We start from the raw sequence: 14,970 nt of genomic DNA on the forward strand, positions 1-14,970 counted from the left end.
TTGTACCACCGCATCCCTCTGTGATGTGCTACCACCCATCCCCCTGGGAGCCACGCAGACATCTGTGGACTTCAGCTCCCAGGAGACCTTTCGGAGCAGAGGCCCTGATAGTTTATGGGAAGTGCCGGGTATTTCCTCCGGGCCACCTGGCGGCCAGGTATGCCCCTGTCTCGCTCCTCCCTCACCTGGGGCAGTCCCTGCTCTGCTGGCCCTAGAGACGGGAACAGATCCGCGGCTGGGGCCATTGAAGAGAGCCCGATGTGGGAACCGGAGGCCTGGGCCTCCTCTGGGGGATGGCCGGCACCCCGGGAGACCAGAACAGGTAGGGGAGCCCGAGGAAGGTCAGGTCCCACTCCCCTGGTTGGCAGAAGTCCTGAGGGAGGCGGAGAACGGAGGTCTGCCTCCTGGGACCCCAGGGCCGAAGGGGGAGGGGCTTCGGCTCCCGGGTCTCTGGGGGAGAGGGGACCCAGAGGCTGGGACTTCTGGGTCCTGGGGAGGATCCTGGAGACCCGGAGTCTTGGAGGAGGAGAGGGCTAGGGGCTGGAATATCTGAGGATATCTGAGGAATGGGAATTAGACGGAAAAGGAAGTTGAGGAGCGGACTCCTCAGCCCTGGGGTAGGAGGGGCCTGGAGGGGCCACACTTGGGTGCTTGGCAGGGTTATGGGGCTGGTGTCTGGGACCGGGGATTCCAAACTCCCGGATCTGACGGGGGAGGGGCTGGGGGCCTGGACCCCTGGGTCTGAGGGGGGAGGGCTGGGGGCCCGGATCCTGGGTCTGAGGGGGGAGGGCTGGGGGCCCGGACCCCTAGGTCTGAGGGGGGAGGGGCTGGGGGCCTGGATCCTGGGTCTGAGGGGGGAGGGCTGGGGGCCTGGATCCTGGGTCTGAGGGGGGAGGGCTGGGGGCCTGGATCCTGGGTCTGAGGGGGGAGGGGCCGGGGGTCTGGATCCTGGGTCTGAGGGAGGAGGGGCCGGGGGCCTGGACGCCTGGACTCTCCCAGCCCCCTGTCCTCCTGCCCCAGGTCCATCGCTGTCCTCTGTGCTTAATGAGCTCCCCAGTGCTGCTACCCTTCGGTACCGAGGCCCTGGGGTGCTGCCCTGGGGGGCCCAGGAGGAGGAGGAGGACGGACAGAGGAGCATCCAGTCCGTTGCAGAAGCCACACAAAAGGAGCTGCAGGAGCCTGGCCCTTCCCGGGAACTGCCGTGGCCCATGCAGGCCAGACGGGCACACAGGTGAGGCCCACCTCCCACTTCCCAGCCAGGTGTGGACCATCCTCCCACTTGTTGGAGGCTCTGTCTCCATCTCACCCTGTCCTTCTGTCGGTCCTTGCCTCTCTCAGAGCTGCCTCTGGGTTCCTTTTTCTCCAGTCTGTGTTTGTGCTTCTCTGATTCCAAGGAGTCCTGCCTCCGGGATTCTTTCTCCTCTCTCTCTCTCCCAAGTTCTCGTCTCTTGTGTCTTCTGTCCCTCCAAGGCTGTCTGCCTCTATTTCTCTCTGGGTGTCTGAAACTGTCGGGTTTTTTTCCTCTCTGCTTTATGTCTGTCTCTGCCTCCCCCTCTCCAAAGCCTATCACTCTTTGATTTCTTTCTTGCCTCTCTCCCGCTGCATAATTTACAGTACCCAGTGAAAGCTGAAAATGCTGGGTCTCCTGTTCCACAATCAGCACTCATTTTAAGACGGCAACGGTACAGCATTCAAACAGCGCAGCAAGTGGGCCGCCCTTCCGAGAACGGGGTCCTGTGTGACTCTTCAGGGAGCCCTTGAAAACTGACCCTTTTCCTTACATAATCCTGACACCGATTCCGGTATGTGGAGAATTTTCCCCACACCAAGCAATGCTCTGACACTAGCTTGATGTCCAACAGTTCAACTCAATTCTGACGCTATCTACCTGGAGATATAACCTCATTAACATAAAAAAACGCACCTTTATCACTGTCACCACTCAGGAAATTCAAGGATTTAGGAACTGTGTGCCAGAAACGGGACAAAGACTGAATATATACTTCTTTTTTAAAAAGTTTTTTCCAGTTTTATTTAGATACAGTTGACATACAGCATCGTGCAAGTTTAAGGTGTACAATGTGTTGATTTGATATATATATATATATATATATATTTTTTTTTTTTTTTTGCGATACGCGGGCCTCTCACTGTTGTGGCCTCTCCCGTTGCGGAGCACAGGCTCCGGACGAGCAGGCTCAGCGGACATGGCTCACGGGCCCAGCCGCTCTGCGGCATGTGGGATCTTCTGTGCCACCAGGGAAGCCCTGTACTTATATTGATATATTGCAAAATGATTACCCCAGTAGTGCTAGCTAACATCTCCATCATGTCAAATAATTACTATTTCTTTTCAGTGGTCAGAACATTGACTATCTACTCTCCTAGCAAGCTTCAAGTGTACAACACAGTATTATGAGCTACAATCACCATGCTGTACCTTAAATCCCCGGAATTTATTCATCTTATAACTGGAAGTTTGTTCTCTTTGACCAATGTCTCCATTTCCCTACCCTACCCCCACAGCCCCTGGTAAACACCATCCTGCGCTCTTCTGAGTTTGGTTTGTTTGTTTGTTTTAATTTTTATTTATTTATTTTTTTGAGTTCGGTTTTTTTAGATTCCACATGTAAGATCATCATACACTACCAAATATATATTTCTTATTATAAATCACAATATCACACCTACCTTTCTTCTTTTTTTTTTTCATTTTTTACTTTATGATGGTATTTGCTGACAGAAAAGTGCATGAAACATCATGTAGAAACTTAAAGAGTTTTCCCAAAGTGAGGGTCCAGGTAAACGCCACCTAGGGCACCCCTGCTTTCTTCTTCCCAGACTTTCACTGAGGATCATTCCTTGCTTTTCTTCGTAGCGTTGCCACCTGTGTGTGCAGCCCTAAAGAGACGAGTTTAACTGTGTTTGCTCTGTGCTTTGTGTAAATCGAACTCTGCAGTCTACTTTCTGTCTGTCTTCCTATGCCGAGCATTAGGTGTGTTTCTTTTCATTGCTATGGAGTATCCCGTGTTAGGAATATATTTCAACTAACTTCCTGGTTCAAGGATTGGGTTGTTTCTACATGTGGGTGGTTTCCATTTGGGGTCACTAGGCCCCTCCTTTTCTGTGTCTGACTCTGTTTCGCTCCCAGACAGGGCCTTGCCAGGAACCAAGTGGCTCAGGGCTCGGGGTCCAGGGCCACCCACTGGGCTCTTCTGCTTCGGAGGTCCAAGGAGAAGGTGCGGGAGGGCCTGCGCTCCGTGCAGCCCTGGGATTGGACGCTGAAGAGGATTGGGGGTACGGTGGGCTTTGGTCTGGCGTCTTGGGACGGGACTGGACCCCTGGGTCTGAGGGGGGAGGGGCTGGGGGCTGGACCCCTGGGCCTGAGCGGGGAGGGGCTGGGGGCCTGGACCCCTGGGCCTGAGGGAGGAGGGGCTGGGGGCTGGACCCCTGGGTCTGAGGGAGGAGGAGTCTGGGGGCTGGACCCCTGGGCCTGAGCGGGGAGGGGCTGGGGGCTGGACCCCTGGGTCTGAGGGAGGAGGGGCTGGGGGCTGGACCCCTGGGCCTGAGGGGGGAGGGGCTGGGGGCTGGACCCCTGGGTCTGAGGGAGGAGGGGCTGGGGGCTGGACCCCTGGGCCTGAGGGAGGAGGGGCTGGGGGCTGGACCCCTGGGTCTGAGGGAGGAGGGGTCTGGGGTCTGGACCCCTGGGCCTGAGGGAGGAGGGGCTGGGGGCTGGACCCCTGGGTCTGAGGGAGGAGGGGCTGGGGGCTGGACCCCTGGGCCTGAGGGGGGAGGGGCTGGGGGCTGGACCCCTGGGTCTGAGGGAGGAGGGGCTGGGGGCTGGACCCCTGGGCCTGAGGGGGGAGGGGCTGGGGGCTGGACTCCCGGGTCTGAGGGAGGAGGGGTCTGGGACCAGAAAGGAGCCCGCGGCCTGTCTGCTGCCCCCTGCAGGCCAGTTTGGCGCCGGCACCGAGTCCTACTTCTCCCTGCTGCGCTTCCTGCTGCTTCTCAGCGTGCTGGCCTCCGTGCTTACAGCCTGCATGATTCTGCTGCCCACCTGGTTGGAAGGGGCTCCCCCTGGTCCCCCTGCCCCTAACGCCTCCTCACCCTGCGGCTCCTACATGCCCGGCTCTCAGGGCCTGGTCACCTTCTCCACCCATCTCTTCAATTTCCTCTCCGGAGAGGTGCGTGCCTGGGTCCCTGGGAAGCCCCCGCTCTGAGCCTTGGTGCCTTCAGTGACCCCCGACCCTGATGGCCCAGCTCCCTGAACCCTGCCTCTACCCAGCCCCGTGGTGACCCCTGCCCTGCCTTTCCTCCCCCAGGGTTTTCTAGAATGGTCTCCTCTCTTCTATGGGTTCTACCCGCGCCGCCCACACCTGGCCATCACCTACCTGTGCTCCACCTTTGCCATTTGCCTCCTCTACCTGCTGCTCATCCTGCACCGGTCAGTGACACCCCTACACCCAGGCCCCCCAGACCATAGGGGAGTAGCAGTGATAGATGCCCTCCTCCAGAATCCCGAGGCTTGCTCTGTGGTCCCTTTCTCTCCGTTTGAGTTGCAATCGAATTTTAAAATGCTTCATGATTGCTGCAGGCCAGGGATAAAGATGAGAAGTTTCTCCCTCCTGTGACTTACAGTCTAGTGGGGAAGGTAAGATATTAAGCAAGGAAGTTAATTACATCTTTTCTGGAGGGGAGAATGCTAAACCAATAGAGGTCATTCATTCACTCATGCAACAGATATTTACTGAGCAGATACTATGGGCCGGGCATTGTTCTAGGCAGCTGGCAAAAAAGAACGAACAAACAAAAATCCAACAGAGTCTGGTCCCGGGGGAGCTGACATTTTAACAGGAGAGACCAGTGATAAGCGATAAGCCCTAATAAGTGGATTGCATGGCTTGTTAGAGGGTGATCGGGTACAGGCAGAGCAGGTGAGGGGGATTGACAGTGATACTGGGCCAGGTTGCTGTTTTGTTTTGTTTTGTTTTCCCCGCACCACACAGCTTGTGGGATCTTAGTTCCCTGACCAGGGATTGAACCCGGGCCCCAGCAGTGAAAGTATTGAGTCCTAACCACTAGACCGCCAGGGAACTCCCCAGGCTGTTGCGGGCTTTTTGTTTTTACTTTTTTTTGTGTTTATTTTTTGCAGCATTTATTCCCGGGCCATAAGTTTTTGTTTCGTCAGTTTCTTCTGGGACAGGTTTTTCTTCTGGGCAGTCTCCTCTTCTGGTTTAGGAACAATCTGTTCTTTTTCAGTAAGGTTCATCTCAATGTGGCAGGGAGAGCTCATGTATGGGTTGAGCCGACCATGAGCTCTGTAAGTTCTGCACTGCATCTTGGGGGCTTTGTTCACCTGGATGTGCTCAGTGACCAGAGAATCTACATCTAAGCCCTTAAGTTCAGCATTACTCTCTGCATTTTTGAGCATGTGCAGTGAAAATTCAGCACTCTTTGTGCGTCACCGACCCTGCGTCCAGCCCCACTGTTTGGCCTGGGGACACCTACCAACTCCACCATTGTAACGACGGAATGGCACACATTGCTTTTTCTGTTTTTTTCTTTAAACATCTTTATTGGAGTATAATTGCTTTACAATGTTGTGTTAGTTTCTGCTGTATAACAAAGTGAATCAGCATCATCAAAAAATCCACATTGCTTCTTTAAAGTGACATCCTTCAGATACTTGGCGGCTTTTCGGATATGCATACGCTTAATGGCCTGGGCAGTTTCACGCGTGTTCTTGAAGTGAACGCAAAGATTTGAACCTCTTGACTTGCATGATTTTGTGGGGTTTTCTGGGTCAAGTGAATAGCGAACCATTTTTAGAGGTCACCTCAGGCCACTTACCGGAAAAAGGCCAGGCTGTTGTTTTTGTGTGTGTGTTTTGTTGTTGTTTTTAATTTATTTATTTTTTGCTGTGTTGGGTCTTCGTTGCTGCGCGCCGGCTCCCTCTAGCTGCGGTGAGCGGGGGCTACTCTTTGTTGTGCGCAGGCTTCTCATTGCGGTGCTTCTCTTGTTGCAGAGCACGGGCTGTAGGCGCGCGGGCTTCAGTAGTTGCGGCTTGAGGGCTCAGTAGTTGTGGCTCACGGGCTTAGTTGCTACGCAGCATGTGGGATCTTCCCGGACCAGGGCTCGAACCCGTGTCCCCTGCATTGGCAGGCGGATTCTTAACCACTGCACCACTAGGGAAGCCCCTAGGCTGCTGTTTTAATAGGGCGTCTGGGAAGCTTCATTGAAGACATGGTGTTTAAGCAAAGACATTGAGAAAGTGAGGGATTTGGTCACTCAGATACCTGGGGAAAGGAATTCCAGGCAGAGGGTGCAGCTGGAGCAAGGGAGGAGCAGGGCTGGCGCGTTTCAGGGTGCACAAGGAGGCCTGTGGAGCTGGATCAGAGAGAGGTGGGGGGCGAGTAGAGAGCGGGGAGCAGTAGGGGATGGGCCCACATTCCGCAAAGAATTGGGATTGTTTCTGAGATGGGACTCATCGCAGGTGCCTGAGCAGATCACCCTGATCTGATTTAGGTTTTAAAAGAAAAGAATCTGTGGCTCTATGGAAGAGAGGGGAGCTGGGGAGAGGAAAAGGGAGGGAGAGAGCTTAAGGGCAAGGTGGCAGCAAGTAGAATAGTTACGAGATTATTGCAATCAATTACAAAAATCACCAAGGGAGGTGGCTTGGACCAGGGTGGTGACAAGTGGTCAGTTTTGAGTTTAGTTTTTTTTTTTTCATTGAATTTCTTTTTTCCCCCAGCTTTATCGAGATATAATTGACACATAACATTGTGTAGGTTGATGGCGTACACTGTGTTGATTCGATGCCTTTATATATTGCAATATGATTACCACCATAGGTTAGCTAACACCTCCATCAAGTCAGTTACCATTTCTTTTTTTGGTGAGAACACTTAAGATCTACTTTCTTAGCAACTTTCAAGTATATAATGCAGCACTGTTAACGACGGGCAGAATATTGTACATTAGATCCCCAGATCTTACTCATTTTATAACTGGATGTTGGTACCCTTTGACCCACATCTCCCCAGTTCCTGCGCCCCCCGCCCCAGCCCTGGTAACTACTGTTCTAATCTGTTTCTATGTGTTTGGCTTTTTTAGGTTCCACATATAAGTGTTATCTCATACAGTATTTGTCTTTCTGTGTCTGACTTATCTCACTTAGCATAATGCCCTCAAGGTCCATCCCTGTTGTTTCAAATGGCAAGATTTCCTTCTTTTTCATGGCTGAATAATATTCCATTGTGTGTATATAAAAAATATATCATCTGTTGACAGACACTTAGGTTGTTTCCATATCTTGACTACTGTGAATGATGCTGCAGTGAACGTGCAGGGGCAGATATCACTTTGAGATCCTGTTTTCATTCTCTTTGGATAAATACCCAGAAGTGGGATTGCTGGATCATATGGTAGTTCTGCTTTTAATTTTTTTGAGGAAACTCCATACTGTTTTTTCCTTAGTGTCTGAATCAGTTTACATTCCCGTTATCAGTGCACGAGGCACAAGGGTTCCTGTTTTTCCACATCCTCTCCAACATCTGTATCTCTTACCTTCTTGGTGACAGCCTTTCTTTTTTTAAAATTAATTAATTAATTAATATTTTATTTTTGGCTGCTTTGGGTCTTCGTTGCTGCATGCGGGCTTTCTCTAGTTGCGGTGAGCGGGGGCTACTCTTCATCGCAGTGCGCAGGCTTCTCATTGCGGTGGCTTCTCTCGTTGCGGAGCACGGGCTCTAGGCATGCAAGCTTCAGTAGTTGTGGCGCATGGGCTCAGCAGTTGTGGCACGCAGGCTTAGTTGCTCCATGGGATCTTCCTGGACCAGGGCTCGAACCCGTGTCCCCTGAATTGGTAGGCGGATTCTTAACCACAGCGCCACCAGGGAAGTCCGGTGACAGTCTTTCTGACAGGTGTGAGGTGATAGCTCATGATTTTGATTTGCATTTCCCGGATGATTAGTGACATTGAGCACCTTTTTATATACCTGTCGGCCATCTGCTTGTCTTCTTTGAAAAAATGTCTATTCTATTGCTCTGCCCATTTTTTAATGGGGTTGTTTGGGCTGGTTGGTTGGTTGGTGTTTTGTTTTTTTGCTATTGAGTTCTATGAATTCTTTCTATATTTTAGATATTAACCCTTTATCAGATGGATGATATGCAAGTATTTTCTCTCATTCTGTAGGTTGCCTCTTCCTTTTTTGGATTGTTTCTTTTGCTGTGTATAAGCTTTTTAGTAGCCCCATTTATTAATTTTTCCTTTGGTTACTTGTGCTTTTGGTGTCACGTCCAAAAGAACGTTGCTCAGACCAACGTCAAGGAGATTTTCTTCTGTTTTCTTCTAGGAGTTTTTCAGTTTCAGGTCTTATGCTTAAGTATTAAATCTGTTTAGAGTTAATTTTTGTGAGTGGTTTAAGGTTGGGGTCTAATGTCAGTCTTCTGCATGTGGATATCCAGTTTTCCCAACACCATTTATGGAAGAGACTATCCTTTCCTCACTGAGTATGTGGGCTTCCTTGTCAAATATTAGTTGACCATATATATTTCTCATTAAAAATAAAAAATCACAGGGAATTCCCTGGTGGTCCAGTGGTTAGGATGCTGTGCTTTCACTGCTGGGGCCTGGGTTCAATCCCTGGTCGGGGAACTAAGATCCTGAAAGCTGCGTGGCATGACAACACACACACACACACATCCAGAAAAATGGACAAACCAAAGTATAGATCTTGGTACATTTCCCATCCACATCTAGAACATGACTAGCTTCCAGAAGCTCCTCAATATCTGTTCAGCTTACTACATTCCCCCAACCCCGTGCCCAACCACCATTGTTTCTATTGACACTATAGCTTGCCTTTGGCCCGTTTGTTCTTTATATAAAGGGAGACTGTATATATGTTAAGAGGAAAGCCCACAGGATTCTCTAATAATTGCATGTGGGGTGTGGTGAATGATGGAAGTTAAGAATGACTCCAGGTGTTTGCTGTCAGTTGAGATGGGGAGGGCTGTAGAAAGAACAGGTTTTGTTGGGGAATATCCGGGGTGCAGTTTTGGACCAGTTGATTCTGGGATGCCTTTTGGACTGATGAGGGAATATTGAGTAGGCAGTTGCATACGTGGGAGTCTGGACTGAAATTACAAACCTGAGACTCACTGGCATTCAGACAAGCCTGGGAGATCCCCAAGGGAAGGGACTGGGATCAAGAAAGAAACCAAGAACTTAAAAAAAAAAAAAAAAGTGGGGGGGCTTCCCTGGTGGCACAGTGGTTGAGAATCCGCCTGCCGATGCAGGGGACGCGGGTTTGTGCCCCGGTCCGGGAAGATCCCACATGCCGCAGAGCGGCTGGGCCCGTGAGCCATGGCCGCTGAGCCTGCGCTTCTGGAGGCTGTGCTCCTCAACGGGAGAGGCCACAAGAGTGAGAGGCCCGCGTACCACAAAAAAAAAAGGAGTGTTTCCTAAATGCCAGGCACCGTGATAGGGCCCAGGAACACCAGATGGGGGTCCCCCTACCTTTATACAGCTTACAGTTGAGTAGGGGAGATAAATTTCGAGATAAGACTGTTAAATAAACAAGCAAGTCAGCAATTTGAGTTTGGGAGCTGTACTATATAGAAAACAAATGGAGGATACGATAGAGCAGGGATCAGCACAATTTTCTTTTCTGATAAAAAATGAAAAAAAAATGAAGGTACGAAATATTTTCATCTTTGCAGGCCATGTGGTCTCTGTCTCAACTAGAGTCTGCTGGGCCAAAGCAGCTGTGGACAGTAGGAAAATGATTGGTTGTGGCTGTGTGCCAATCAAACTTTATTTACAAAAACAGGATTTGGTCCCAGGGCCGTAGTTTGCTGCCCACCGTGTGATAGAGAATAATGGGTGGGGACCCTCATTAGATGGAGTGGTCAGTAAAGAACTCTCTGAGGAAGTGACCTGTAGAGGAAGACAGGAATGGTGGGAGGGAGCCAGCCAGGTGAACAAGCCAAGACACCAGCATTGCAGACAGAGGGGACTGTGAGTGCAAAGGCCCTGTGGTGGAAAGAGGTTGGGAAATGAAAGGCGAGGAGGAGGTTGGGGGGGTGGACAGGATTTGAGCTTGGAGAAGTAGGTGGGGGCCAGATCGGGGGGGGGGGCGGGCTATGCTATGAAGGAGCCTAGGACTCAAGAACAAAGAGAAGCTGTGACTTCCCTGGTGGTCCAGTGGTTAAGACTCTGCGCTTCCTTCCACTGCAGGGGGCGTGGGTTCCATCCCTGGTCAGGGAACTAAGATCCCACATGCCAAAAAAAAGAGAAGCTGCGGAATAGGTTTTAAGTGGGAATGCCATCGGATCCGCATAAAAGGAAGGCTCTACTAGCTTGGGAGCGGAGACCGGGCACACGTGTTAGCAGGGAGAGCAGGTGGGAGGCCTCTGGGCCCACTTGAGAGGGGATGGGGGCCAGAGCCGGGGCGGCGAAGGGGGGTGTGGAGCCTTCCTGCTCAGTTTTCTGTTTCTCTCCTTTTCTCTGGTTTTCTACCCCCTCCCTGGGTCTTTGTCCCCCTCTCTCCAGTCCCTTTACCTGCCCTCTCCTTTTCTGAGTCTCTGGACTCCCCGGCCCCCCCCCACCTTTCTCCATCTCTTTTTCTCTGAGTCTCTGTCACCTTTTCTTGAAATCTCTGCCCCCCTTTGGGGGTCTCAGTCTTCCCTCTAAATCTCTGTCTCCCCAGAGTCTCTGTTCTCTTCTCTCTGGAGAGCTGTCCTTATCTCTTAGGTTTCTGTCTTGCCTTTTTGGGTGTCTGGACTCCTCTGGGCCTCTCTCAATCTCTTTCTTGGTCTTTGGCGACAATGACTGTATGTGTCTCCACCAGGTAGCAGCCTCCAAATGCCCAAGGTCTTAGAGTTCATTTTCCCTGTTTGCCCCAGAAGGGGAGAAGCGTACCCCCCCTGCTTGTGGCTGTCCTGCTACACCCTGTCTCTCGGATCTCCCCTCTCTTAGCTCGGTGTCTGGGCTGAAGCAGACGCTGTTGGCTGAGTCAGGGGCCGTGACCAGCTACAGCCACCGGGTGTTCTCCGCCTGGGACTTTGGCCTCAGCGGGGAGGTCCACGTGCGGCTGCGCCAGCGCAACATCCTATTTGAGTTGCAGGTGCGCTTAGGGGTGGGGGAGCCTACAACCAGATGTCACCCGAGGGGGCGGGGTTGAGAGAATGGGCGGGGCCTAGGCCAGGGACCGGGCCTCCAGAGAGATGCTGGGCGGAGCTTTCTTCTAAGGAGTCGGGCCTTGGGGGAAAGGGGCCAAGGCCACTACAGGGATGCCTGAAGTCAAAGGGTACAGGAAAAAGCTAGCAGCAGGAAAGGGGCGGTACCTAAAGCTCCTCGGTTCAAAGTTAAGAGAAGGGTGTGGCCAGAAAGGGCTTGATAAAGTAGAACTGTAACTCCAAAGCACCAGGCATGAGTGCTGGGCGGGTCCTGGGAGGAGCTGGACGTGTTGGGTGGGGCCTTGGGGGCGGAGCCAGATCTCAATTGTCACCTGGAGGGCCCTGGATGGGCTGAGATAAGGATTATAGATGTTCTTGGAGGGGCGGTGCTGCATCGGTTCACGTTGAGCCTGGGCTCTGGACCACAGGCTGCACCTAGGGTAATGGAACCCAAGTGGACGTCTCTTTCTTCCTTAGGTGGAGCTGGAGGAAGCAGCGGTGCGGCGCCAGGCTGCGGTGCGGACGCTGGGCCAACAAGCCAGGGTGTGGTCGGTGCGGTTGCTGCTCAACATGGCGGTGGTGGCGCTCCTTGGGGCAGCCTTCTACGGCGTCTACTGGGCCACAGGGGCCACTGTGGAGCTGCAGGTGTGGAGGGCCCCGGGGGAGGAAAGGGCCTGGAACCTACATTTCCAGGGGTGGAGGAGACTGAGGCCTATGATTCCTGGAATCTCAGAGAGGAGGGATTGGTGTGTGTGTGGGGATTATGTTTGGACTTTAGGGTGATGAAGGAGGAAGAGGCTGGCGGAGGACGTTAAGCATGGCTCCTGCAGGACCCCAGAGCCTCTTTTCTTGGTCCACCCTCCCTCCTAGGAGATGCCTCTTATCCAGGGAATGCCACTGCTGAAGCTCGTGGTGGATTACCTTCCGTCCATCTTCATCTCCGGGGTCAACTTCGTGCTGCCACCGGTGTTCAAGCTCATTGCCCCACTGGAGGGCTACACCAGGAGCCGCCAGATCGTTTTTATCCTGCTCAGGTTCTGGACTCCTGGGGTGGGCTGGGGATGATGGTGGGGCTGGTCGGGGGACATTGGTTGTAGCAAATAAGAGACTGAAATCGTCAGGATATGGGATCCAGTGGGATCTGGATTCAAATCCCGACTCTTCCTGTCACTGAGCCTCAGTTTTCTTCATCTGGGAAATGGGGAGAATTGTGAGCACGCTCCACACAGGAGGGTCCAGGCACGTGGTGGGCACTCGGTCAGTGCTGATTCCCTTTCTCTCTCTTCCCCTTGCCAGGACAGTGTTTCTCCGCCTGGCCTCCCTGCTGGTCCTGCTCTTCTCTCTCTGGAATCAGATCACTTGCGGGGGAGATGCGGACGCTGAGGAGTGCAAAACCTGTGGCTACAATTACAAAGAACTTCCGGTGAGGATGAGGGGTGGGGGAGGGGACGGACTCCTGGGTCCTTGAAGGAAAGGAGGAGCCCGGTGGGTCCGGACCCCCTGGCTTGGGAGGAAAGGGGAGCTTGGGGTGCTAGAATACCTTCCCCTTGAGGACAGGGGTATGGATTTAAAAAAAAACTAAAGACCCCCAGAGAAAGTATTGATAGAATCTCATACGCTTGCAGTTTGGAGACTCAGACGTTCGGGTCTACAGGTGTCTGGGTCCTGAGGTCTTTATGACCCGTTCTTCCTTCCTCAGTGCTGGGAGACTCGCCTGGGACAGGAGATGTACAAACTCCTGCTGTTTGATCTCCTGATCGGCCTGGCAGTCACGCTGCTCATCCAGTTTCCTCGGAAGTGAGAGTCCCGCCCCTTGCTGTGGCCCCGCCCAGCACTCAGTTTTCTCTTTCGCCCCGCCCCTTTCCAGCCCTGCCTCTGACTGCCCTGCCCGCAGACCCCGCCCCTCCACGAGTTTGGTAGTCACTTCCCTGCAGCCCTGTCCCTACTGCCACGATTGCCTCTACGCCTCAAGCCCCGCCCCATAGACACACCCCCTCCAGAACCTTGAAGGCTCCGCCCCACCCCCAGATATGCTCACTTCCGATTGGTGGGCGGGACGGTGAAGGCGGGGAAACCCGTGGCCGGCCTGCCTCTGATTCGGCCCGGCCTCACCCCGCCCCTCAGGCTGCTGTGTGGCCTCTGTCCCGGGGCGCTGGGTCGTTTTGCGGGGACCCTGGAGTTCCAGGTGCCTGACGAAGTGCTGGGGCTCATCTACGCACAGACAGTGGTCTGGGTGGGGAGTTTTTTCTGCCCTTTACTGCCTTTGCTCAACACGGCCAAGTTCCTGCTGCTTTTCTATTTGAAGAAGGTGAGGGGTGGGGAGCACCCTTGGGTCTGAAGCGGGAGGTATTGGGGCTTGGGCTTCTGGGTCCTGGGGGGAGGAGGGGACTAAGGGATGTGACTACTGGGTCCTGGCGGAGGAGGATGCCAGGGTCGTGGACTACTAGATCCTGACGGACGATGGGTCTGGAGGACAGATTCCTGGATGTGGGAGAAGGAGGGGTCCAGGGCATCCCAACTTTTAGGTCTGAGGGAAGGGGGGACCCGGACTCCTGTGTCTGATAGTGGAAAAGAACTGGGGCTCCTGGATCCTGACTGAGGAGAAGTGGCCAGGGACCAGGGCTCCTGGATGGTGGAGAAGGAGAGTCTGGGGCTCAGATTCCCTCATCCCCCCCCCACCAGATCACCCTCTTCTCCACCTGCTCCCCGGCCTCCCGCACCTTTCGGGCCTCCACTGTGAACTTCTTCTTCCCCCTGGTCCTTCTCCTGGGTCTGGCCATCTCCACCGTTCCTGTGCTTTATAGCATATTCCTGTAAGTGTGAGAGGCACCTGCCTCTCTCTCCCTCCCTCCCTCCTCCTTCCTCCAGGGTTCTGACTTTTGGCCATCCTTGAGCTCTGCCTGTCTTTGACTTCAGGATCCCACCTTCTAAGCTGTGTGGTCCATTCCGGGGGCAGTCGTCCATCTGGGCCGAGATCCCCGAGTCTATTTGCAAGCTCCCTCAGACTGCCCAGAAATTTCTCTTCTTCCTGGGGACCCAGGCTTTTGCTGTGCCCCTTCTGCTGATCTCCAGGTGAGAGGCCTAGACTCCTGGGTCTGAGTTTGAATGTCTGACCTGGGGTCTCGCTGCCTGCTTCCAAGAGAGAAGGGGGCTGGGGGCCCAGACTCTTGGGTCTGAGGAAAGGAGGGGGCTGGGATACTAGACTTCTTGAGTCTGAAGGAGGAGGTCCAGACTCCTGATTACTGAAGAGCCCTACGTTGAAGATATTCTAAGGGCGTTTGGGGAGTAGCTTCCATTCCGTCTCTTCTAGCATCCTGATGGCGTATACCGTGGCCCTGGCTAACTCATATGGACGCCTCATCTCTGAACTCAAACGCCAGATAGAGACGGTGAGCCAGGCCCGGTCCCTGGGAAGGGGTCCTGGGGAATATGGAAAGGGACACGGGTGGAGAGAAGATCTGTCTTATTTCCACCTCTCTTTACCCTTTACCTCAGGAGGCGCAGAATAAAGTCTTCCTGGCACAGCGCGCTGTGGCGCTGAGCTCGGCCAACAGAGCTCTTTGACCTCTCCTGCCTGGCTCAGGGTGACCTCCCACTTTCAGACCCAGACCTGCCCTCAGATCCTTTGTAAGCCTCGGCCACATCATTTGGAAAATAAGCGAACTGGAGAAGACTCCATGCTTTTCCAGCCCTGGGATTCACTGCTAAGTCCCTGACTCTCCAGTGAACTTCTTTCTAGTACCAATAAACACAGCTGAGGCTGCTGAGTGCTTTTTGAAACTCGCGTCC

At 53.3% G+C, this 14,970-nt stretch overlaps 1 protein-coding gene across 1 annotated transcript; it reads left to right on the forward strand.

The window, feature by feature from the left end:
- The first annotated feature begins 51 nt into the window (after positions 1 to 51).
- TMC4 (transmembrane channel like 4) lies at positions 52 to 14,948 on the forward strand. Its single transcript, XM_022585927.2, has 15 exons — positions 52 to 322; positions 1,021 to 1,231; positions 3,152 to 3,297; positions 3,952 to 4,184; positions 4,323 to 4,444; positions 10,982 to 11,129; positions 11,659 to 11,826; positions 12,052 to 12,215; positions 12,478 to 12,604; positions 12,881 to 12,978; positions 13,306 to 13,489; positions 13,864 to 13,994; positions 14,098 to 14,253; positions 14,492 to 14,570; positions 14,677 to 14,948. The coding sequence occupies exons 1-15, from the start codon at positions 115 to 117 to the stop codon at positions 14,743 to 14,745; spliced, it is 2,244 nt and encodes a 747-aa protein (XP_022441635.2). The 5' UTR covers positions 52 to 114; the 3' UTR covers positions 14,746 to 14,948.
- The last annotated feature ends 22 nt before the right edge of the window (positions 14,949 to 14,970 follow it).

This window comes from Delphinapterus leucas, chromosome 20 (genome assembly GCF_059928025.1).
Source record: "Delphinapterus leucas isolate spDelLeu-1000000601 "Yukka" chromosome 20, BTC_Dleu_Yukka2, whole genome shotgun sequence".
NCBI classification, from domain to species: Eukaryota; Metazoa; Chordata; class Mammalia; order Artiodactyla; family Monodontidae; genus Delphinapterus; species Delphinapterus leucas.